The following is a 23,066-nucleotide window of genomic DNA, read 5'->3' as shown; positions in this document are numbered from 1 at the left end:
CTTTATCTGTATTTAGATCTGGGCAATCCTCCTGGGTGGCAGTCCCAGGGCAAGAAGGAAGAGCACATCAGAACTTATGCCCATAGTGGAGTGGAGGCTCCCTAGTCAGAGTTCCAGGATAGAAAAGAGTACTTATGGATGTTCACAGACCAATGAACAAGACAAGACAGGAGTATATAACTTTCCTTAAATCATACCATTTTGCAAGACCTAAAAAGTTACAGGTCCTTAGAATTATCTCTGGAAACATAATCTCTGAAACTTGGGACAGTGCATGCTCTACTCTGGAAGAAAAATCCTCCTTTAACCAAAAGTGAAGTAATAATCTGAGAATAAGAGCAAACAACAGAAAAAAATTCTTATCACAGAAAGTAACTATGGTAACAAAGAAGATCAAAACAAATATTCAGAAAAAGATAAAAGTCAAAGCTCCTATATACAAAACCTCCAAGAAAAATATTAATTGGTCTCAGGCCATAAAAAAACTCAAAAAAGGATTTTGAAAATCAAGTAAGAGAAGTAGAAGAAAACTTGGGAAGAAAAGAGAAACTGATCTAATAAAATCATGGAACAAGTCAACAGATTGGTAAAGGAGACCAAAAAAAAAAAAAAAAAACCTGAAGAAAATGACACCTTAAAAAACAGACTAGTTCAAATGAGAATATAAGTTCAAAAAGTCAATGAGGAGAAGGTGGCCTTAAAAAGTACAACTGGTCAAACAGAAAGAGGTGCAGAGGAAAAAATTCACTAAAGAAAAAACTCTTAAAAAGTCTGACCAAATAGAAAAAGAAGTACTTAAAAGCTCACTGAAGAAAATAATTCCTTAAAAATTATAATTGAGAAAATGGAAGCTAGTAACTTTATGAAGATAATGCTACTCAGTAACCCCAGTTATTAAAATTGAGCATGGCATGAAACAGGGAGACATATTTGTCAAAAGTATTTGAATGCTTTCATGACATGCCTTAGATAAGGCCCTCTACATGGTAAAACCCATGTTTTTATAGCATCCTGATTACAACAAAAGACTCAAAGTAGCAGGTAAAGGAGAATCGTGGGGATATCACTAAAGAGATGTATGATCAGAAAAGGGCATGGAGTACTGTTAATGAATAAACACATTGAGTGATATACTGGTATTTTTTAAATTTAAAAAGGTCAAATAAAAAGATTCTGGGATGTCAAGTAGATATTCTACAGAAGAGAACATGAAGACAATCTGCACATCAAAGAAATCCTATTAAGTATTCATCTGCATGCTACTAAGCTAGAGTGTATCAAGAAGAATGAGAAGAGGATGACATGTAGACTAGAAATCACACTATATAAAAATTAGTCTAAGGTACTAGGAATGTTTAGCTTAAAATATTATGAGATGGAGAGTGAAGTGAGCCATGACATCCATATTTAAGGATCTGAAGAGTTGTATATCCCAATGGTTTTATTGGGCTTTGAGGAAAGAACTGGGAGTAATAAGTTAAAAATGGGATATGAGGATTTATAGAGAAAACTTCTTAAAAATATGCACTGTTCAATCATTTTTTTCGTCTTGTCTGACCCTTCATGATGACCCAATTTAGGGTTTTCCTGGCAGAGATATAGAGTGGTTTGCCATTTCCTTCTCCAACTCATTTTACAGATGAGGAAACTGAGGCAAACAGGGTAAAGTGACTTGCCCACGTTCACACAGCCAGTGTTTGAATTCAAATTTGAAATCAAAGAGATGAGTTTTCCTGACTGCAGGTTTGGCAATCTATACACTGTACCACCTAGCCACCACTAACAACAGGAGCTTTCCAAAAGTTAAGCAAGCTCATAAGATGAGTTATGTAATGTAAGGAATCTTCAAATGGCCCATAGAAGATACTTTTCAAGTTAAAATATAAAAAAGGATTCCTGCTTGGTTATGTGTTAACTGGTTGACCCCTAAAGTAACTGTCAAGTCTCAGATTCTGTGATTTCATGAAATATTATATATTTATGTACACCTATATACATACACACATATAACACCCACATTTTAGCCTCAATTTAAAGTTATTATTTAATGTTTAAAATTCCATTGCATTCAGTTCCCAAATCAAGTTATTTTCAGTTTTGCATTAATTCCTCCCTTAAAGGCTCTATAATCAATTCTATGTTAAGTTCATAGTAATTTCCTAGCTCCCATTCCCTTTTTCTTGTTATGTAACCGAATGTTCTACCAACCACTTTTTATTAACTCAAACCTTTGCAACCTTCACATTTTTCTCTATATCATTTAAATGTAAAAAGTACTTATTCACAGTCATTTTCTGAAAAATTTATTATAATATTGTGGAAATTACAAAAATGTAGCCACATATTTAGTTACCTAATTACAGAATCTGTTCTGTTGCAACCTGGGATGGAAGAAGCCTTCTCTCCTGGAGATCCCAAGATCTGAAGTGTTGTATTAATGTCAACTTCAGTTGATTGCTTAATGGAATATTCCATTACTTCTGGAGGTATTAACGGAGTCTCTCCCTGAGTATCATCAGCTAAGAGGTAGCCTTTAGTTTCAAAAAATGAGGAAAAAAGGTGAATGCAGGTTTTAGCCATCAGAATTTATCTTTTAGAATCTGTCTTTTCATTGACATTTTAAAAAGAACAGTGAAATTGCGTAAATTTGCAGGTTTACTTATATAAAGCCTTCTTTATACCACATAAAAATCTGTTAATACCACATAAAGCTAGCTCAGGAAAGACTTAAATATTAGAAGAAGGGAAGAAACTTAAGTCTTTTCTGAGCTAGCTTTTTGAATACAAAAAAAAATCTTCCAAAGAAAAGGAAATAAATCATTTCACCTACATACTTTATAGAGAATTATATGAACGTGACCACTCTCCTATTAATAAATTTTAAAATGTCATATTAAAAGGTAGTCTTATTACTATGTCAAGAGTAATGAGTCAATTATCTCGACATCATTAATGTGTTATTTTTTTTTTATAATATAAACTTCAAAGCCTCTATGACTTTAGTAATTCTTAAAACAATTGCTGAGCTCTGGCAAAGTTAAGTACATGTCAAAGGACACAGGACATGTTGTACTCCACCTCTCCCTTACCCCCCACACTTTTAAGACGGAGCTGCTTGAAAGCAGGTCTGTTTTTGCCTTTCTTTGTAGCCCTAGTACTTAGCAGAATGCCTGGCACATGATAGGTGCTTAAGTTTGCTGGCTTGATTTCACAAGACTAAAAAAATTAAGAGAGAGAATTTGAATGCAGTGCTTCTCTATTCCAAAATCCAATACTGAATTTGTTATTTCACATTGACTCTAAGCAGTTTCCTCACCTATAAAATAGGAACAATAATGCATGTAGTAATTACCTCACTTAGCTGCTATTAAATGAGACAAAAGTAAGCATATTGCTTTGCACACTTTTTACAACTGATAAAAAGGACAGTATTTCAGGTCATTTAGACAAGAGAAAAATTTTAAAACCTAAACAAAGTCCTGAGACTATTTAACTACATATAGTATACTATTAAAAAAAAAAAAAAGTACGTGGAACTAAATCATTTATAGACTTTTGACTTCTTGGATATCTTCAACATAAAGAAGATCTAATTCAGTTCCAGTTGATCAATGATGGACAGAAATAGCTACACCCAGAGAAGGAACACTGGGAAAGGAGTGTAAAATGTTTGCACTATTGTCTTTCTCCCCAGGTTACTTATACCTTCGGAATCCAATTCTTACCGTGCAACAAGAAATTTGGTTTTACACACATATGTTGTATCTAGGTTATACTGTAACACATTTAATATATATGGGATTGCCTGTCATCTAGGGGAGGGAGGGGAAAATTTGGAAAAGTGAATACAAGGGAAAATGTTGTAAAAAAAAAATTCCCCATGCATATGTACTGTCAAAAAAAATTATAATTTTAAAATTAATAAAGTATAAAAAATAAATAAAATAAAATAAAATTTATAGACTTCTTTCTCAAAATAACCCTGTGAGGAAGCAGTGAAATTATCTTCTTGATTTTATAGATGAGGCAACTAAGATTAAGTACTTTCTAAACCTAAGTCAAACAGATAGTAATTGAAAGAGCTGAAATCCAAACTTGAGTCTCATCTGTAAGTTCTCTTTATATTATAGCACACAACATTCTATGGAAACAAATGCATTTTAATTTAATAACAACTTTTTAAAGCTGTTATCATGTCTGAAACTAAGCAGTCGGCAATTTTTAAAAGAATCATCACCTTACCTGTAACTAAAATAAGCCAGTGAATATCTTCATATAGATCATCAAGCACTTTGTTATCAATGGCACCTGAACCAGGTGAGGCAAGTAGCTGTTGTTGATGTCTCTGTAACTGGCCATGGAGTCTTGTTACTCTATCTTCTAATAAACTGAAAACAATAAATAGCATTGGAAAAATCAGTTATTAGGGATTTATTATAATATAATCTCTATTAACTATTAATATATAAATATACATAAAATAAAATTCAATTTTAACTGTCATAACAATTTTGCTTTATTACATATAACAACAGCATTTAATGAATATATATATATATATATTTTTTTTTACAAAGACTCATAGTACACAATGGACATTTGAAAATAGAATATTCCAAGTGTTTATTTATATGGGTCAAACCATTCTCGTACCATGTTTTCCATACTTTCTGCCATCTATCCTGTAGTGCCTGTGCTCCAAATGTATGTGCCAAGGTATGCAACCATGAATATGTTTCTGTCCATTTGTTCCAGTGAGCTGGAATACGGGGTAGGGGTGTTTAAAAGTCTTTAAACACTTTAAGTACTCTCCAGGGCATTTTGAACATAGAACATTTTCTCCATGGGATTTCTTTGGACTGTTTGTACCTTGTAAGAAGAGGTATACAGTGTTCTGCAGCAATTCTTCCTAGCATTCCTACACTGGCTAGTTGGTCAGAAAACTGGTCTCGATCATCTTCCTGAAGTTCACTTATTTCTTCTTCCTCACGTGAGGCTACACCATTGGCAGTCTATTACAGACAATTAAAAGAAATGAAGATTAAAGATTTGTACCATTACATAATAAAACATGCTGATTGCATTATATAATTTCCACTATTCCAAAATCAGTTAAAGCGACTGTTTAGGATCCACCAAATAAAGCTTTCTTAATTTAGTTGCCGGTGAAGAATGTAGGAAAGAAGGAAGTTGGCAGTAGCTGCCATTCTGTTAATTTGTGCCTCCTTATATAATGTACCAAACTACCAAGGATCTAACATCTATCACTGAAAGAATACTGAATTATAAGAGACATAACAATGGATTCAGGTATTTGTAGAGGTATATTCATATCAAATTGACAGATAGGAAAAAAAAAATTACTGATTACTGGATGGAGAAAAAAAGGAGAAACACATGCTAACAGTACTATCTTGTTATTTCTGGATGGGGTGAAACTACTTCTCCTCCTTCCATTCTCATCCTCTCACCATTACTCCAAAAAAACACAGAAACCTGAAAGTTAAAAGGGGGGGTGGGTGGGGGGGAGAGAGGAGAAGAGGAATAGATTAAGAAACGTGTAAATATAAGCATCAATGAGAAGGAATCAGGTTCTAAAAGCAGACTCAGAACCCCAGCCAGTAAAGTCCTTAGAAATGCAGAATCAGTGAATTTTTACAGCTTTAGTTGTAGGCCATCCCTGACAATCAGAGAAACTTTCACTTTATCTTATTCAATTGATACATTGCCTAAAATTAGAAATAATTTAAAGTAATAAGAATAGTTTTAAAAATACATAAACACCCTTTCACAATTAAGTATAAATGACTGAAAGTTCCTTGGTGTTCTTGAATAAATTTAATTAAATTGCTTTCCTTTTAAAACATAGATGAGATCATTTGTAGTGAGAGAATAATAGAAATTTTGACTGGAGGAATACAGGAGACAAGGGGAGAAAGGGCAAAGGACAGGTTGGCAGTAAAGCACTTCATTTGGGGGTCTTAGGAATGAGTTAGAGCATTAGGAGGGGGAGGAAAGGGTTGCAAAATAAGAGGAACAGGAATACAAAATACCAACTTTAAAATTTTACTTAAGGTCAATTACTAAAATACTTCTTTCCACCTTACTCCCTAGTCTTTAGGACCCTAAAATGCAAACCAGGAAGATCAGCTCTACAGTTTGGCTATATTATTATAGAAGTGCAATTTCAACTAGTCTGGAAAACTAATTACCCTTTAATAATATTAACTGTTTCTTTTGAAAATCTGTATTCCAAGTTCCAAACTGCCTTCTTTCAAGTAGATTTTTTAAAATACATAACCTCTTATGCTTTTCCTCCTCTCTATGCTGAGAGAAGAAACTGCAATCTTTCCCTTTACAGTGGGTTTTCCCTTCTCTTATCTCACAACCAAACCAAGACTTCTTTGGTTATGAGTAGCTCCTGAATCTGGTCAGAGGTTTGACCATGTTTGATAAAAGCAAAAGGTTAAGTGCTTAAAGCAGTACTGATGACAGTTGAGGCATCTAAATTTTCAGAGATTTTTGTCAGGGGGTTATTTATGCTTCTATAGTTGAAATGCATAAAGTTCAGGATTTGCCTCGTCATCCAAGGAATAGGGTGGTATAAATGGGTAGAGCGTTGGCCTAAATCGACACCCACCTCAAGTACTTTCTATCTGTGTAATCACTGGCAAATCACTGAACCTCTTCAAACATTAGTTTCTGCATCTAAAAATGGGCAATGATACCAGCTTATGAAATAATGCTTCTTTTATATGAATGTCAGTAATTTGAATAGAGTATAAAGGGTTAAGCTAAAAAACATACCAAATTCCTTGTACCATCTGGAGCAGCTAGGTGGCACTGAATGTAGGAATTAAAGACCTGAACTGCATGTTGGGTAAAGAAGCCTTTATGGAAATGTTTGTCATCTTGAACCAAAGTCAACCAGGACTCCAACAATTTATCATATGCTTCCATGTACACCATATCATCTTTATCAAGCTGTAAGGGGAAAAAAATCCACAAAATATAGAAGCAGAGAATTAAAATTAGGAGGATTATCATAAAATGGGATGCAGTCATAGTTAACCATTAAAAAAAACAAACTGAACAGATCATCTGACTTAAATTTAGATTTCTAACTGACAGATCAATGGATTAATTTTAATATTATACAAATCAAATTGAAATAAAACCTGCAGCCTAAAAATATCCCTAGTATGGAGCTGTTGTTGAAGTATAAGATAGGGAAAGCATTATTGAATTTTATAGAATTTGTTTATAATTAGCATAAATTCCAGGTCAAATGTAGAAATGAGTATTATTTTAAATTTATATCTATCTATACATGTCTACTAGGAAGACTGACTACAGGACAAGTGAGGGAAGGGGCTGTTTCCTAAAGATCAGATTAGTTAATTCAAAGAAGGTAGTCATGTAATGAATGTTTTGCTATAATAACTTTTGAAAAACTAAGTTAAGAAGGATTTATATCTGCAGTAGAGAAGAAATACACACATCAGTTAAAAATTAAGATCCTACAAGTGGTAAAGTAAGAACACAAAGTAAGAATATACAACAGCAATTATATCCCTGGGTAGAGGTTTCATAATAGGAACTGATTCCAATACGTTTCCCCAACTACCAAAAACATTCATAACGTATGTTATCATACATTAAAGGAAAGTTTCTAAACATAACAAACACAGTTTCATAAACATAACATAAGCATAATAGTTGCATTATTTCTTCATAGAGGCCAAAGTAGTTAACAATCTGGTTAAAGAATTCCCTGGCTTCCCCAAAAAATTTCAAGCCAGCTTAACTACCATGATCTTGTGACAAATAACTTAAGTTCTCTAGGTCTCTGTTTTCTCATTTGTAGAAGGAAGAATTTGAACTCTTTGATTTCAAAGATCCCTTGCAGTTTTAAAATTCTATGATTTTATGCACTATATCAAGGCTTCCATCACAAAAACCCTAAGTTCCAAGGATTTTAACACAATCTGAGATATCACCATCAGCAGTTATTACAGGATCCTTTTAAAAAAATTTTCGCCCCTTGAGACATTGGTGAAGGGAAGCAATGTGGCATAAACTCCTTCAGACTAGAATATCAAATACTAAATATTGACAACTTCTTAGTAATTTAGTCTTTAAAAGCTTAATGAACAACAAGAGGTTAAATGACTAGGTGATAGTGACATAGCTAGTCTGAGTCAAAGAAAGGACTTTATCTGCAGTATATCTTTGCTGGTTGATACCTTCCATTATGTTTCAAATTTTAGCTAAGGTTGAATATTACTTTATGGATGATAAATTAGTCCATAGAAAATAACTTTTTATTAAATAAAAAAAATTCAAAAGAATTGAATTTCAATAAAATTCAATAATAAAAAGAGCAGCAAAGATTTTAAAGATAGAATCTTAGTGATCATTTTGCTTGCATTTATTTCACTGAATAAAAATTATTAGTATAAGAAACATATTCCAAATCTGCTATAGGTTTTGAAGTTACTATAAGAAGTCAGGCATATTTTATTCTTTATATAATTAATTTTCTTGAATCAATTACATCATAAAAGCTAATAAGTTATATAGTGCTTTAAAGTTTACAAAGTATTTTAATAAGTGTGATAAAAGTAATTAAAGTGATGACTTTAGTCAAATTTGGTAAGCATTTAAACCCTGTACTAGCTAAATCCTGAAGTACCTAAATATTAGTCACATTATTATTCAGCTGATAGTATATCCTGCACCCCACACTGATTTAGAAGTAATTATGTACTACAGATTCTCAGAAATACTCTGAACTCAGAAAAGATTTTTAAAAAGACTTTCTTTGACAATATTTGTTAACCTAAAACTATAAAACAAAAACAATAATTTGAATTAATATTGGCAAAAGAAGTTAAATAAACAAATCTACTTTTGATCTAGGATACTTTAATTTGTTCATTTTTTCCCCTGAGGCTGGGGTTAAATGACTTGCCCAGCTAGGAAGTGTTAAGTGTCTGAGACCAGATTTGAACTCCTGAATTCAAGGTTGATGCTCGATCCACTGCACCACCTAGCTGCCCCTATTTTTATTTTGAGAATTTCAAAATACATGTAATCAAAACCAACGCACACAATCTTTTCTAGAGCCAACAAAATGTAGATATAGGTGTTAGAGAACAAATGGACAAGGAAAGAAATTGGTGACAAGGCTATTTATAATGCTGGCACTTCCAAGTAGAACCTCAGAAATCATCATTTACATTTTAAAAATGCACACCTTATAAGTCAGACCTAACTTTATTTCACTTCTGCTTTAGTTAATACTGGGATCATTCACAACACATTTCCATGAATGTGGTTTAATTGAGATGACACTATAGTTATAGATGAAGTGGCTATCATTATAGATTTAATAAACCATCAGAAACAAACCAACATTTTAATAAGAGTTTACTGTGTGCTAGCTAATGAAGATACAAAGACAAATGAAATAGTGTTTGACCTCAGATGTGTACATTTTAAAGGAAGCTTTTTTAAGGAAGGGACTTAACCTTTTTTTGTATACCCATTGCTTAGCACACTGCCTGGCACATGGCAGTTAATTAGCAAATGCTTACTGACTTATTAAAAAGGCTACATATAAAGAAATCAAACCATTCTCCAATTGATAAATGGTTAAAGGATATGAACAGACAATTTTCAGATGATGAAATTGAAACTATTTCCACTCATATGAAAGAGTGTTCCAAATCACTATTGATCAGAGAAATGCAAATTAAGACAACCCTGAGCTACCACTACACACCTGTCAGATTGGCTAAGATGGCAGGAAAAAATAATGTTGGAGGGGATATGGGAAAACTGGGACACTGATACATTGTTGGTGGAGTTGTGAAAGAATCCAAACCATTCTGGAGAACAATTTGGAACTATGCCCAAAAAGTTATCAAACTGTGTATACTCTTTGATCCAGCAGTGCTACTACTGGGCTTATATCCCAAAGAAATACTAAAGAAGGGAAAGGGATCTTTATGTGCCAAAATGTGGCAGCTCTTTTTGTAGTGGCTAAGAACTGGAAAATGAATGGATGCCCATCAATTGGAGAATGGTTGGGTAAATTATGGTATATGAATGTTATGGAAAATTATTGCTCTGTAAGAAATGACCAGCAGGATGAATACAGAGAGGCTTGGAGAGACTTAAATGAACTGATGCTCAATGAAATGAGCAGAACCAGGAGATCATTATACACTTCAACAACGATACTGGATATCTTCAACATAGAGAAGATCTAATTCAGTTCCAGTTGATCAATGATGGATAGAAACAGCTACACCCAGAGAAGGAACACTGGGAATTAAGTGTAAACTATTTGCACTATTGTCATTCTACCTAGGTTACTTATACTTTTGGAATCCAATTCTTACCGTGCAACAAGAAATTTGGTTTTACACACATATATTGTATCTAGGATATACTGTAACGCATTTAACATGTATGGGATTGCCTGTCGGCTAGGGGAGGGAGTAGAGGGAGCGAGGGGAAAATTTGGAAAAGTGAATACAAGGGATAATGTAAAAAAAAAAAAAAAAGTGCCCATGCATATGTACTGTCAAAAAAAAAAAAAAAAAAAAAAAAAAAAAGGGCTACATATATAAATTAAGTGTATAAAAAATAAATCCAGAACAATTTGAGGGGAGAAGGCAAAAGCAGCTAGGACAAGGAAGAGTGAGTACAACAGGAAAAGCCTTATGGAGGAAATGACATTTGGGCTAATATCTAAAGTAAACTTTTGTTGTTTTCAGATGTCCAACTCTTCATGACCACACTTGGAATTTTCTTGACAAAGGTCCTGGAATGGTCTGTCATTCCTTTTCCAGCTCATTTTATAATGAAGGAAACTAGGTAAGTTTAATAAAATTGAGGTGAAGACAATCAATATACATTCCAAGTATGGGGGAAAATGTGTGCAATGGACTATAGAAAGAAAAGAGGCTGCTGGCTAGGCTGAAGATTTTGATATATCTGAAGATTTAAGAGAAATTGTTCTATTAAACTAGAGTCTCCTAAAGCCAAAGTAAGATTCTCTCATGGCACAATGAAGTATTTATATTTAAGCAGAAAGAACTGGGAAAAGCATGATTTCTAGAGACTGTAATTTGGCATCTCAGAAATCCACTCAGCATGCATAATCAAAGAAGAAGTAACCTGAGCCTCTTAAGCTGTACTCAAGTTTAGTGTGCTGGATTGGAGGGTAACAATATTATAAAGACATAAAAGACATAAAATACCTGAAAAGAGGCTGCTTAGAGTCCATTAAAAACTCTTTAAAAGCAGGGTTTTTGTAATTAAGTCTTGTATCTTATGTCTCAGAAAAATGGCTTCCTCCAACATCTAAATCTTATTCTGAACAACTGTATATGATTAGTCCAGCAATATAAAAATACAGTAAAATATGAACAATATCTGTTATTATTTTTCAATGTCCATTGAATGGAGAATGATTAAACAAAATGTCTACTTTCTCTTTTACCTATTGTCAATCTCTTCTACTCTATTGGTTCATTCCTCACAAACATGTTCTTATGTTCTCCCATATCCTGAAAAAGCCTTCACTTGATACCTTTATTCTTATTGTTTTATTTTCTGTCCTTTGTAACTAAATTCTTCAGAAAGGCCATCTATAACAGGTATCTTCATTTTCCCTTTCTCTTTTCTTAACTCCTGAGAATTCTATTTTTAATGATATTATTCCATTAAAACAGTTCTTTCCAAAGTTACTAATGGTCTTGATTGTCAAATCTAATGACCTTTTCTCAATCGTCATTCTTCCTGACTTTGACTTCTCTGAAGCCTTGAACACTGTCTGCTTACCTCAACTCTCTCCTGACTCCAAACAATTCTCCTTTTTTTCCTCTATATTTCCCCAAATACATGTAAAGAAAGCTTTCAACATTCGTTTTTGGAAACTTTATGTTCCAAATTTTTCTCCTTCCCTTTCTCATCTCTCCTCTCCCCAAGAGAACAAGTAATCTGATGTAAGTTAAATATATGCTAACCTTGTTTAAACATAGTTCCTTATTTGTCATGCTATGCAAGAAAAATCAGGCCAAAAGGCAAAAAAACACCAAAAAGAAAACAAACATACATATAAAAAGATGAAAATACTATGCTTCATCCACATTAATCTCCATAGTTCTTTTTCTGGATGTGACTAGCAATGATAAGGTTTAGATTTAGGGAACCAAAATGAAATTAGGGTTTCTGGTGGTCAGAGAGTTAATGATAAGGTCTAGTGGCAGATTTGGGGTTCAGGTTTGGCTCCCCTGCAACCCCTTGGGATTTAGCACAAGGATGGGGAGTTTTAGGGACTCCCTTCTGAGGGTACAGAGGTTTTCTGTAAAGGAATTTACAGACCTGAAAACCTAGATTGATAAAAGAGGTTTATTATGGGGATTGGAAGTTAATGTTAGAAATCCTGACAGAGAGGCATAAAGTCTGGTGAAGATAAGGAGAAGATAACACTGAAAAAGAATATTATTCCAGTGGGCAGATCTATGGAAAATGGAGTTTTGCACTGAGAATGCAATTCTCAGTGGACAGAAAGTCCTGGCAGCTGAGTAAGCCACTGAGGTCCATCTGCAAAGACCTTAGCTGATGGAAGCTTATTATATTGGTTGGGAATTGGGAAGCCTGAGCAGGGCGCCCCAAGCAAATCAGAATGGGGGGCTGGAACAACCAGAGCAGATCAGAACCAGTAAAGGCTGGGAGAGCCCAAGTTGGCTCAGATAGATGGGGGCTGGGAAGCCCAGATCTTCTACTGGAATTCAAAGGGGTGCTTTTGACCAGGATTTGTGAATCAAAGGCCCTGGCATCCTGGACTGATATGCCTCAGCCAGGAGGGGCTGGGAATCTGAATGGAATCACAGATCAATCTGAAAGGAATCACAAATCAATAGGAAATACAGTTTCCACAGACCACAACGCGCTTCAGCATGGTCCATCCCAAATCTATTGAAATTGCTAGAATCATTGCATTGTTGGGAACCAAATCCATCACAGGTGATGGCCACATAATTTTGTTGATATTATGTATAATGTTCTTCTAGATCTGCTTGTTTTACCCAGCGCCATTTATGTAAGTCTTCTCAATCTTTTCTGAAATCAGTCTGCTCATCACAGTTAGTTATTTATGACTCTGTTATGATAAGTATATTGTTACTGCTAGTTAATGTTTAAAGTTAATGTCAAACTGAAATGTCAAAATATGATATAAATGTTAACCCTAGAATGTATACAATGCCTGGAGACATTTCGTATTAATGCAATACTAGCTTAATTCTGGTATTAATGCAACACTACCTTAAATAATATATAAACTTTGACTCTCAAATCAATAAACAGACTGCTTGACAGAAACCTGCCTGGCTTGTTTATTTCCATTTCTACACTCATTCTATTCACTGGAGCTGGCCTCCAACAGTTTCTAGTAGTTTTTTAGTTGATTCTCTAAATCTCCAAAAAACTCTCCATCCAGCCATCAAAATGATTTTTCTTAAAATGCAGTTCTAATCATGCTACCCCTCTATAATAAATTCTATTAGCTTCCTATGGTTTCCAAGATAAAATACAAAACACTGTTTAATATTCAAAGCCCTTCATAACCTAACACCTCCCTCCCCTTCTACTTTTCTAGTCTTCTTATATCCTATTCCCAGACAATTACTCTTTGAGCTATCTTTGAGGTCTCATTGGCGCCTGTTCCATAATGAAGATACTCCCACCTCTAAGCTCTAGGTATTCTCTTTGGCTGTCCCCCTTGTGTAAGATCCAGCTAGTTCCCTGGAGAACTCAGGGTCAGCCAGAGACAGGATAAGCAAAAGTCCTTGGTCTTTAGGGGGAGGAGTGAAGGAAATGGACAAAACTACCAGAAGTTTTGCCAAGGATCTAGAGTCCAGAATCGCCACACTTTTCTCCTCTCCATCTTGCCACCAAGTGAAGTTCTCTTGCCTCTCTCACTCCTCCCTCTAATCCCACCAAAAGATTGAGCCAACAAAGAATAGTGAGAAAGGCCATTTTTCCAAACATATGCTAATAGCGCTATTGTCTAATAGGTATTTAGCTTTAAGTGCTTGGTTGTCTTATTCAAGCACACCTTTTAAGAGTTTCAGCCCTTTACTCCCTTGGCTACAACCTTCTTCCCCATTTCTGCTCAGACCTCCCTGGCTTCCTTTAAGTCCCAGTTAAACACACCTATTTCAGGAAGCCCTCCCTAACACCTCTTAATTCCAACATTTTGCCTCTTTTAGGGACTTCCTCCTTATTATGTATAGAGATTGTTTTGTTGGTTGGTTGGTGGGTTGTAGTCCTTCCTTCTTGAAGAGGATAAAATAACATCACTGTTAGTCAAGTTAGTATATTCAACTATGGTTGATCAGAGCAATGTGAGTTTGGAAAGCTCTGCCACAAGTCAGACATAATCCTTACGAACATTTAGGTGAATTCTCTAATTTTGTGCATCTAGCTAGTTTTGCATATATTTGTTTACATGCTATCTCCTCCTATTAGACTGTAAGCTTCTTAATGGTAGTGATTGTCTTTTGAATCTGATTTTTGTATCCCCAGTGCTCATCATAATGATGAGCATAGTAAGTGCTTAATAAATGCTTTGCCTGATTGAGCATTACTATAGGCTGAATGTGATGAATATGGAGAAATATGGGAAGATTTAGATGAAGTAAAGGTGAAGTAAAAATGAAGTAAGCATAATCAGGAAAACAGTATACAAAATGACCAGAACAACCTAAATGGCCAAGAACAAAAATGAAATAACTGAAACTGAGATGGTGAAATAATCATGACCAACGTAGGGCCAAAGAAGAGCTAGACACCTCCCTTTCTTTTTGGCACAGGTAGAAATTGGACATATAAAAGATTTCTCTTGTCACAACTTTTCTAATGCTTTGGTTTTATTTTGCTGCTTTTTATTTTTTAAAAAAATTCTTTGCCATTAAGAGGTGGCTGTAGAAGAGAGGTTAGGAGGGAATACACCGTGAAATATGTGATGTAAAAAATTAAAAAAAAATTAACAATGAAATTTTATTTTTAAAAAGTAAAATAACTTTACTTCAAAGCTGATATTTTTACCTCTTTAAATTATTCACATAAAATAACAGTTTGATTTCCAAAGTATTAGTTAAATGGCAGGAAAAATTCAAGTAAAATGAATAATGCATCATACATTATTAGAATACAGTAGCTAACAAAAAGACCAAGACTGGGTCCCACTACAAATTCCAGCTATATAGCTTTGCCTGATCTCTATAAATTCAAATACTTTCCCTACAAACTACATTGTATTTATTATCCTTACTTTTATCCTACAAATTCTTATACATGTATTTATTTATTGCTTCTCCTTTAGAATGTAATGGAGAGAGTATAATATATATCTTGAAAGTAGGGACTTTATTTAGTTCTTTGAATTTATATTGCCAATGCCTAGCTTGTGCCTAGCATATTAGGAGAGGTTCTGAAATGCTTGTTGATTGATTTAAATATTACAATCAAGGATAATTTCTGTCTATATTTTTATTTTCCAAGGTAACATAGGTATTCACAAAACACCTACTCTGTATCCAATAAACTATTAGCCATGTACCAGGGGACTCAAAAGATTTGGTTCCTCTCTCTGAAATATATTAGCTACTATTTACATTGTTATAAATATATTATTTGATTTGTTCCTTAGGAGGACATTATATGGTGAATAGTACAATTTTTTCCATTTTAGAGATAAAAGCCATAGCTGACAAGTACATTTTACTGTAAGGTTTACAAAGTGCTTTTCATATTATCTTCCTAAGGCAAGAAGCTGACTGTGTTACTCCTTTATTCTAAGACCTTTAATAGTACCTGATTCTCTCTACTATAGAAAAGAAACTACCTGACATTTTAGAATCTATAATCTGATTTCAGTCTACTTTCTAGAAATTATTTCCTGTTTTCTGTGTTCTAGTTAAACTGGACTGTTCCACTTCCTACTTAAGGGCATTCTCACAACTCATATTGTTGTGGACCTGGAAAACCTTCTCTTTTCATTTAGGCCTTTCACAATCCATGTCAAGTGCCCCATTTTTCATATTCCTCATCCTCAAGGACTTCTCTTCCAATAAATTATCTACAAGTTGCATCCCAAATTGAATGCTTGACATTGGGACTATTTTGTTTTTCTTTATATTCTCAGTATAACATAACAATCACATTGTATATAGTAAATGCTTAATGAATGTTTACCAAATAAATATTTCTTTTGATGTTCATTAATACTGTGAGGTACATATTTAATCTTGTTTTTAGACAACTAGAGAATTCTTCCTCATTTCCTTTCACACGTTCACTTTTGAAATCTAGGTCCTTTCCTGTGCCTAAAATGGATAATCCAATATTTACTGCTTTGTAAAGCCTTTCTGGAAATTTTTTTTTAAAAGGGGGCAAATAAACTTTTGAACAACATCCTTCCCTCTATCCTTGAAAAATCTGTGCTTTACATGGACTCTATCATATGAAATCCTATAACAGTACTAAGAGACAGGCTCAAAAATGGAAGCATAAGGCTTCCAAATTTTATTAAAATAAAATATAAGACCATGCTACACCAAATTCTTTCACTGTTTTGTAATTTGTTTTAGTAAAGTTCTAGACATTAAATTACTTACTGAGTAAACTTAGTTTTCTCAGTATTTTTCTTTCTTCCTAGTCTGATATTCTTCATTCTTAACATAAATCAAATCATTTATTTTGTTCACTGACTACCATAAGATTAGATTATTTGATTGTTAAATTAGTATACTGCTATGGGCCAAAAGCCTTAAATAGATTAGGCTGGTCCTAGAAGACATATTGAAAAATCATTGCAGCTCTCTGCAGTGAAGTAACTTCTTTTTACTCCTCTATCCCTCAACACATGAGAGGAAGAAACAACAACAAAATCAAGGCAAAATCCAAAGCTTTATTATTTATTATTTGACTTTATTATTCCTTTGTCAGATAAGCATAAGGATAGGACCTGTCCAGATAATAAATATGCTAATTTTTCTATTTTTTGCAATTCAGACAAATATGTAAACTGTTAGAAATTCTATAAGAATTAAACTAAAAGAGTTTTTTAAAAAGTCAAATCTAGAAAACAAAAAAACAGAAAAATCTTAATTTCTCTTTAAATGATATTCATTTTAATCACTTTAAAATAGGAAATAAAAACCAACAGAGACATTAATTATACTAAAAATCTCATTAACACATGCTTCATAAATTCAGAATTTGGATAGCATAAGGGTCAACCTTTGAATATAGAACACACTTCAGGTTCACTTCAAAAAAAAAAAAAAACAAAAAAAAAAAACCCTTTATGCCTCAGAAATCCAATACCACAATTAAAATAAAATACTACTACTACTACCCTTCTTTCCATGCAGTGAAGAATTATCAGTTCTTTTCCTTTTTCCCTTAGATTCATACTCTGAATACCATGTTTATTAGAATTCTGATGGAGCTTCGTGAAATTTTAAAAAGCTTACTGTAAAGTATTGCTTAAACAGAAACTTGGTTGTTCTGAGGAATCTGATATTTGGAAGCTGTCTTCCAACTATTTTTATATTTTCTAAATATCCCTGATTTAAATACAATTGATGCTTAAATCCACAAATTAAGCCATGAATGATAAGACAGTTAAAAGGAAATAGAAAGGTTCATTAATGTAGTAATATTTGTTTTCTTTTAAGGTAAGCTGGAAAAGTGCAACAGTAGATATTTAACATAATAATAGAGCATTTCATCTTATGCTTTTTACAAAATTCTTTAATGATCACTAAACTGGAGAGGGAAACTAATTTTAAACAATAAGAAATTATGTGAAAAAATTTTGAGAAAAACATCAATTACTTATATCACTACAAGGTGAATTAATCTAGCAACTAAATAAATACAGTTGTTTTCATAAAGATCAGGGTCAATTATTCAGTTAAATTTGTTTGATTTGATTAGAAAATGAGGAAATAAGTGTTTCTAAGAACATCCTTAATATTTAATATATTTTTTATGTGTAATAACAGTTGAACTTAATAATTGGAATTAGATCATGCTAGGTAAAGAGATCAGCACCCAAGTCAGAAGAAGATGTTAACAATGATAGAGAACCCAATTATAAATGGCTTATTTTTGAAAAAACTCAAAACTTTGGATCTCTTAAAAAAAAAAAAAAAAAAAAAAAAAAAAAAAAAAAGAGACTATCAAAAAAAAGTACCTTTTTAACTTTTAAAAGCATTTTATAAAGAAGTCAAAACTGAACAGGTAACAAAAGCTGTATTATATAACAGTAGACTATTAATATTTTAAAAGGAAATTTACTAACATATAAGTCCAAGCATTTTAAGTTTAATCTGATGAAATCATTTCAAAAGTAAAGCTCTAAAGTCCTAAAATTTCTAATTCTTGATGTACCTTCATCCTAGAATCTCAGAAGTCAATTTGTAAATGAATTTGTCATTCCTCATTATCCCAATATGTAAAAAAATGTGCGTGCAGACTTGTGTGAAAACAAAAGCAGGCTACAAACTATGGAGTTCTCATTTAATATGTTCTCAGCTTCCAAAATACCATCACAGTATAACAGATTTTTCAAGTGAAAGATCAAAGCTATTACTTTAGAGCAATTTACTCACCACTTCTTCCAACGCAGCACTTCGCCCAAAAGAACAAGTGAGATGTGTGAGGCAGTTAACAAAGGAAGAGAAGAGTTCATTTGGAATGGCAGTTAAAACATTTCGAGGGAACACAGTTATCAAATTGCTGATAATGCTGGAGATCCCCACTGCTTCAGAGTCTTCTATTTCAATTCTATAAACCAAAGACATTTTAATTATTGAATAAGAAAGATGGATTCCCTTACACATACCATCTATTCATTTTCAAAGATTAATGCAACTGTTTCATGCTAGCCATCAAATGCAGGTATACTTTAAAATGTCAAGAGGTGAAAAAAAAGTGGGTTTTTTTCCTGCTAACTATAAAAAAACAAAAACAAAAACAAAAAACCAACCCAAAAAATACCATTAAATTAAAGAGGCAAGTTAAGTAGACGTACCCATTAATGGTATTCAGTAATCCCTCAATGAAATGTGCCAGGTAATCCACTTGAGAACCTTCATCGGGAAAGATGGGTCCATGAAGAGAGGCTAACTGGGCTAAGCACTGTAGTGAATCTTGTGCCATATCTGAATCTTCTCTGATTTTACGATGTACCTGTAAGAAAGAGTCACTGCCAATTCATAAAAATAAATTCTCTTTATCAAATTACATGTCTACCTTCCAAACAAGAAAGAGCTCAGACCAGCTGTTTATTTTTAAACAAAGTATTTAATTCTTAAATCAAAGCACACTTTAAATATTATTTTACCCTCCAATGCACTAACTTCATAAATCATAATTTTAAATATCCCCAAACTAACTATCCACTGGGTGCTACCTACATTTTGAAAATTTTAACTGTCTACAGCATGTTGTGTCTTAAAGAGAGAAACAGATGCCAGCCAGTCAGACATACTGCTCCTTCTAAAAACAGCAATAACGACAGTCATCTGTATTATGCTAACTATGCCTAGGCTACAGTCTTGCTAAAGTTAGTCATCAAGTTCAATCAAGAGTATATGGATGCTCCTTTATTGGAAGTAAACAGTGAAGCTATGAAAAGTAAATTCATTACAATCCTTAAAAATGCACTCATTTATTCAAAATTTTACAACTATAATTTTCTCTTCCTAAATTTATCTTTGTTCTACTACACTGCCATTGTAAAGAAATAATGTAAATCCATTTCAAAAGTCTGTACAAGTTTTACTTCAGTCATGCAAAATTTTCCAAACACGTACAGTATTCAAAAGACTACTTTATGCTAGATAAATCAGTATTGTTTATATTTTCAGGTAAATGTTAAAGAGATGTTACATTTCTGTCACATGATACAATATTATAAACAAAGTATTTTTAATGTAGATTACTTAATGTAGTCACTAAAAAGCACCTGACTTTTTGAGAATGAGTTAGAAACTGATCATACTTTACTTTTATTGACAATAAAAATGGTTATTTTTTAGTTTTGCTAAAAAAAAAAAAAAAAAAAAGTGAACATTTTACTAGAGATTAAGTTGGTCCTTCCCTTTTCTAAATAATTCTCACTATATACATCATCACTTGTCACCTTACTGTTCTGTATATTCAATATATTTAAATTTGATTTCTCCAACTCTATATTTCTCAAGGTACTTTCTGTATTTTATACTTACTTTTGTATCTCCCAGGATAACCCAGCATAGTGTTGGGAACATGTTTATCTGCTCAGCAAATAATTGATGAATGATTCTATTTTCATCTTTGAACTTCCTTCAGCTTATAGTTATTAAATATATATTGCAAAAACTCAAATATATTTGGAAATTTTTAGTAATTATTTTCTCTACTCTTACACATTAAAAAATTAATTTTGCTCAAGAAAATATAAACATCCATTGAGTACATTCTAATGCATCTAATGATGTCTACATAATAACTCTTTGTATAAATTAAGATATGTAAGCAATTCCCATTTAGTGAATAAGTTGTATAAAAAGTTTGTTCCAAAGTGAAATTCAATTGCATTTTTAATTGCTAAAATCAGTCTGGACATGTAAGAGGGTAGATAAATGTCTATGGGCTAACCTAGGAACCCAATCTCCTTTATATCATTGTTTCTACAGGAAAATGTATTTCAAGTTCTAATTTAGAACTTGAATACAATGGATACAGTCCTTGGTTTCTCCTACCCTTACTTCACATTTCCAGTGACTCTACTCCTTAGCTCTCCCATCCTTGCTTTCCAGTACAACTTTTAGTCAATGTGGCTGGTTAAGAAAACAATTCAGGATGAAGAAAGACTACATTCCACTGTAATAGCAGTTGTATTTCAAACATTTGTGACATTGTCATTACTGAATTATAAACATATTACATAATTATAAAGTTAGCTCCGTCTCCAAATGTGTGTATAACAGACATTTGTGTAGGGTTTTAAAGTTCACAAAGTATTATATGCATATATACACAGAGATAATGCATTTGTGTACATTACTAAAATCTTATTACAATCCTGTAAAGAAGTTACCATTGCTTCTCTTTTATAGATAAGGAAATGGAGGCTCAAAGAGCTCACAGGTTTTATTGCCAGTCACACTGTCAAGAAGTGTCAGAGGTAGGATTTGAGCTGAAACATTTCAATCTTCAAGTCTAGGACTATCTGCAACAGTTCACTTTCATTGTAAAAGGCAAAGGAAGATAGGGAGTGGGGAGGGAGAAGAGAATGCGTGATGCTTGGAAAAGATTTCTGAACTCAATATGACGTACAAATGGTGAGCTATGTGATTATTTTTGTTTTCAAGTTGAAAAATAAAATTATAAAAATTATTCATGCATATTTACTGTCAAAAAATTTATAAATAAAAAAAGAAAGAAATATAAAATTATATTCAAAAATATTCAATAGAGCTAAACATATATCCTTAACTAAGGAAATATATTTTATGTCCAATTGAAAATTAAATTAAATCATAATTCATCTGATTAATCTCTTAAAGTACATCTTAAGGCAGAATTAATAACTAGCTATAAACATTACAGACTTGTCAATAGAGCTATGCACGAAAGAGTTAACTTCCAAACTCAAAAAGTTATTTGCAATGAGGCAATTCACAGCTGACAGCAGCAGTTGTTTGGTTTGTCTAGACAGCTGTTCAGTTTTGGTATAGCTGTTTCGAGTTCTGCCAGCAAGTTTTTCACCTTTTCAAAAACTGCTGGGGCAATATCAATTTTCAATCTAATGAAGTAAATCTTTATAAAGATATAACTTTGAATACATTCCAAAATAATTTATTTCAATTGAGGCAGACAACTGTATTCAAGATTTATTTACAATTAAGTCCATTAATTTTGACAATGTTTTCAGCTTATTATTTTTACGAATTGAAAATGAAAATATAAACTGATATATGTTAAATCTGAAAATGACAAAATCATCTATATTTACTCTTACATATACATAAAGAATTCATTTCAACAGCTGCTGAATATGTAACTAGATAAAACTACAATGCTTTTTTTTCAACTTCCAATGATTCAATCTTATCAAATGGGAATTCACCAGCAAAGAAAAGGAATATATAAACACTGGAAAACTACAAATGGAAAAATCTTAGTCTTTAACTGTACAATTTACCATTAATTATCCAATTTATACTTTTATACTACAATTGCAAATTAGCTGAAAAAAAGGCCAATATGGTTTCCATCTTTAACTGTTATACTTATGTAAGAATAGAAAACATTTGAAATGCAATATTTATTTGATATTTTCAGAGTAGTATCTGAAACAGAAAATTACTCAATGCTATTATACTTGAAACATGTATAAAATAAACAAAATGTATATTACTCATAAAAAGGTATTAAACTTCATGAAATAATTACATATTAGAGACATGAATTATTTTAAAAAGTTACATTTAATTGACTCAAATGAAAGTCAGAATGTTAAAAGAAAAAAATTTTTTTTAAAAAACCAACTTCAAACATTATCAAATAGGAAGAATTAGACTTACTGTAAAGAAAAGATCCATAACTCTGCTGTCCAAGAGGGTTTCACGCCAGGATTCTGTTGGCTTTAGCATCACATTTTGTGAGGATTCAAACATAGCTATATAATGTCTACCCAGTTATCTGGTGTCAAGGTCAACAATAACATTCTTACTTTGTTTAAAAAATATGTATATCCTGGATACAACAGGATCCATTCAGAAAGAATGTAATGGAAACAGTTTAAGCCTCTTCACATACACTGCATAATTCATGCATGAGGCCAAGGAATAAAAGGTATTAAGTACTGGAAAAAAGAATGCTATAGGCATGTAAGATAACGGTTTGATCATAATTATGTGACATACCAAAGGGATAAATTCACTTTTGATAAGTAGGACACCTGACTGGCAAGAAACAAAAGG

At 32.7% G+C, this 23,066-nt stretch overlaps 1 protein-coding gene across 2 annotated transcripts in view; it reads right to left on the bottom strand.

Annotated features, from left to right (window-relative positions):
- The window catches only part of XPO4 (exportin 4), a 111,852-nt gene that overhangs the window by 20,164 nt on the left and 68,622 nt on the right, over window positions 1-23,066 (bottom strand). For both annotated transcript variants that reach the window (XM_074303681.1, XM_074303682.1), the window contains exons 7-13: window positions 22,668-22,780; window positions 19,127-19,284; window positions 18,705-18,879; window positions 6,808-6,984; window positions 4,870-5,012; window positions 4,243-4,388; window positions 2,354-2,531 (exon numbers count right to left, since the gene is read on the bottom strand). In XM_074303681.1, coding sequence (XP_074159782.1) covers window positions 2,354-2,531; window positions 4,243-4,388; window positions 4,870-5,012; window positions 6,808-6,984; window positions 18,705-18,879; window positions 19,127-19,284; window positions 22,668-22,780 — 1,090 coding nt within the window. The remainder of the gene's footprint in view (window positions 1-2,353; window positions 2,532-4,242; window positions 4,389-4,869; window positions 5,013-6,807; window positions 6,985-18,704; window positions 18,880-19,126; window positions 19,285-22,667; window positions 22,781-23,066) is intronic.

Source organism: Sminthopsis crassicaudata, chromosome 3, assembly GCF_048593235.1.
Source record: "Sminthopsis crassicaudata isolate SCR6 chromosome 3, ASM4859323v1, whole genome shotgun sequence".
NCBI classification, from domain to species: domain Eukaryota; kingdom Metazoa; phylum Chordata; class Mammalia; order Dasyuromorphia; family Dasyuridae; genus Sminthopsis; species Sminthopsis crassicaudata.
The sequence above is the reverse complement of the archived record's forward strand: the minus strand, read 5'-3'. Positions and strand labels throughout refer to the sequence as shown.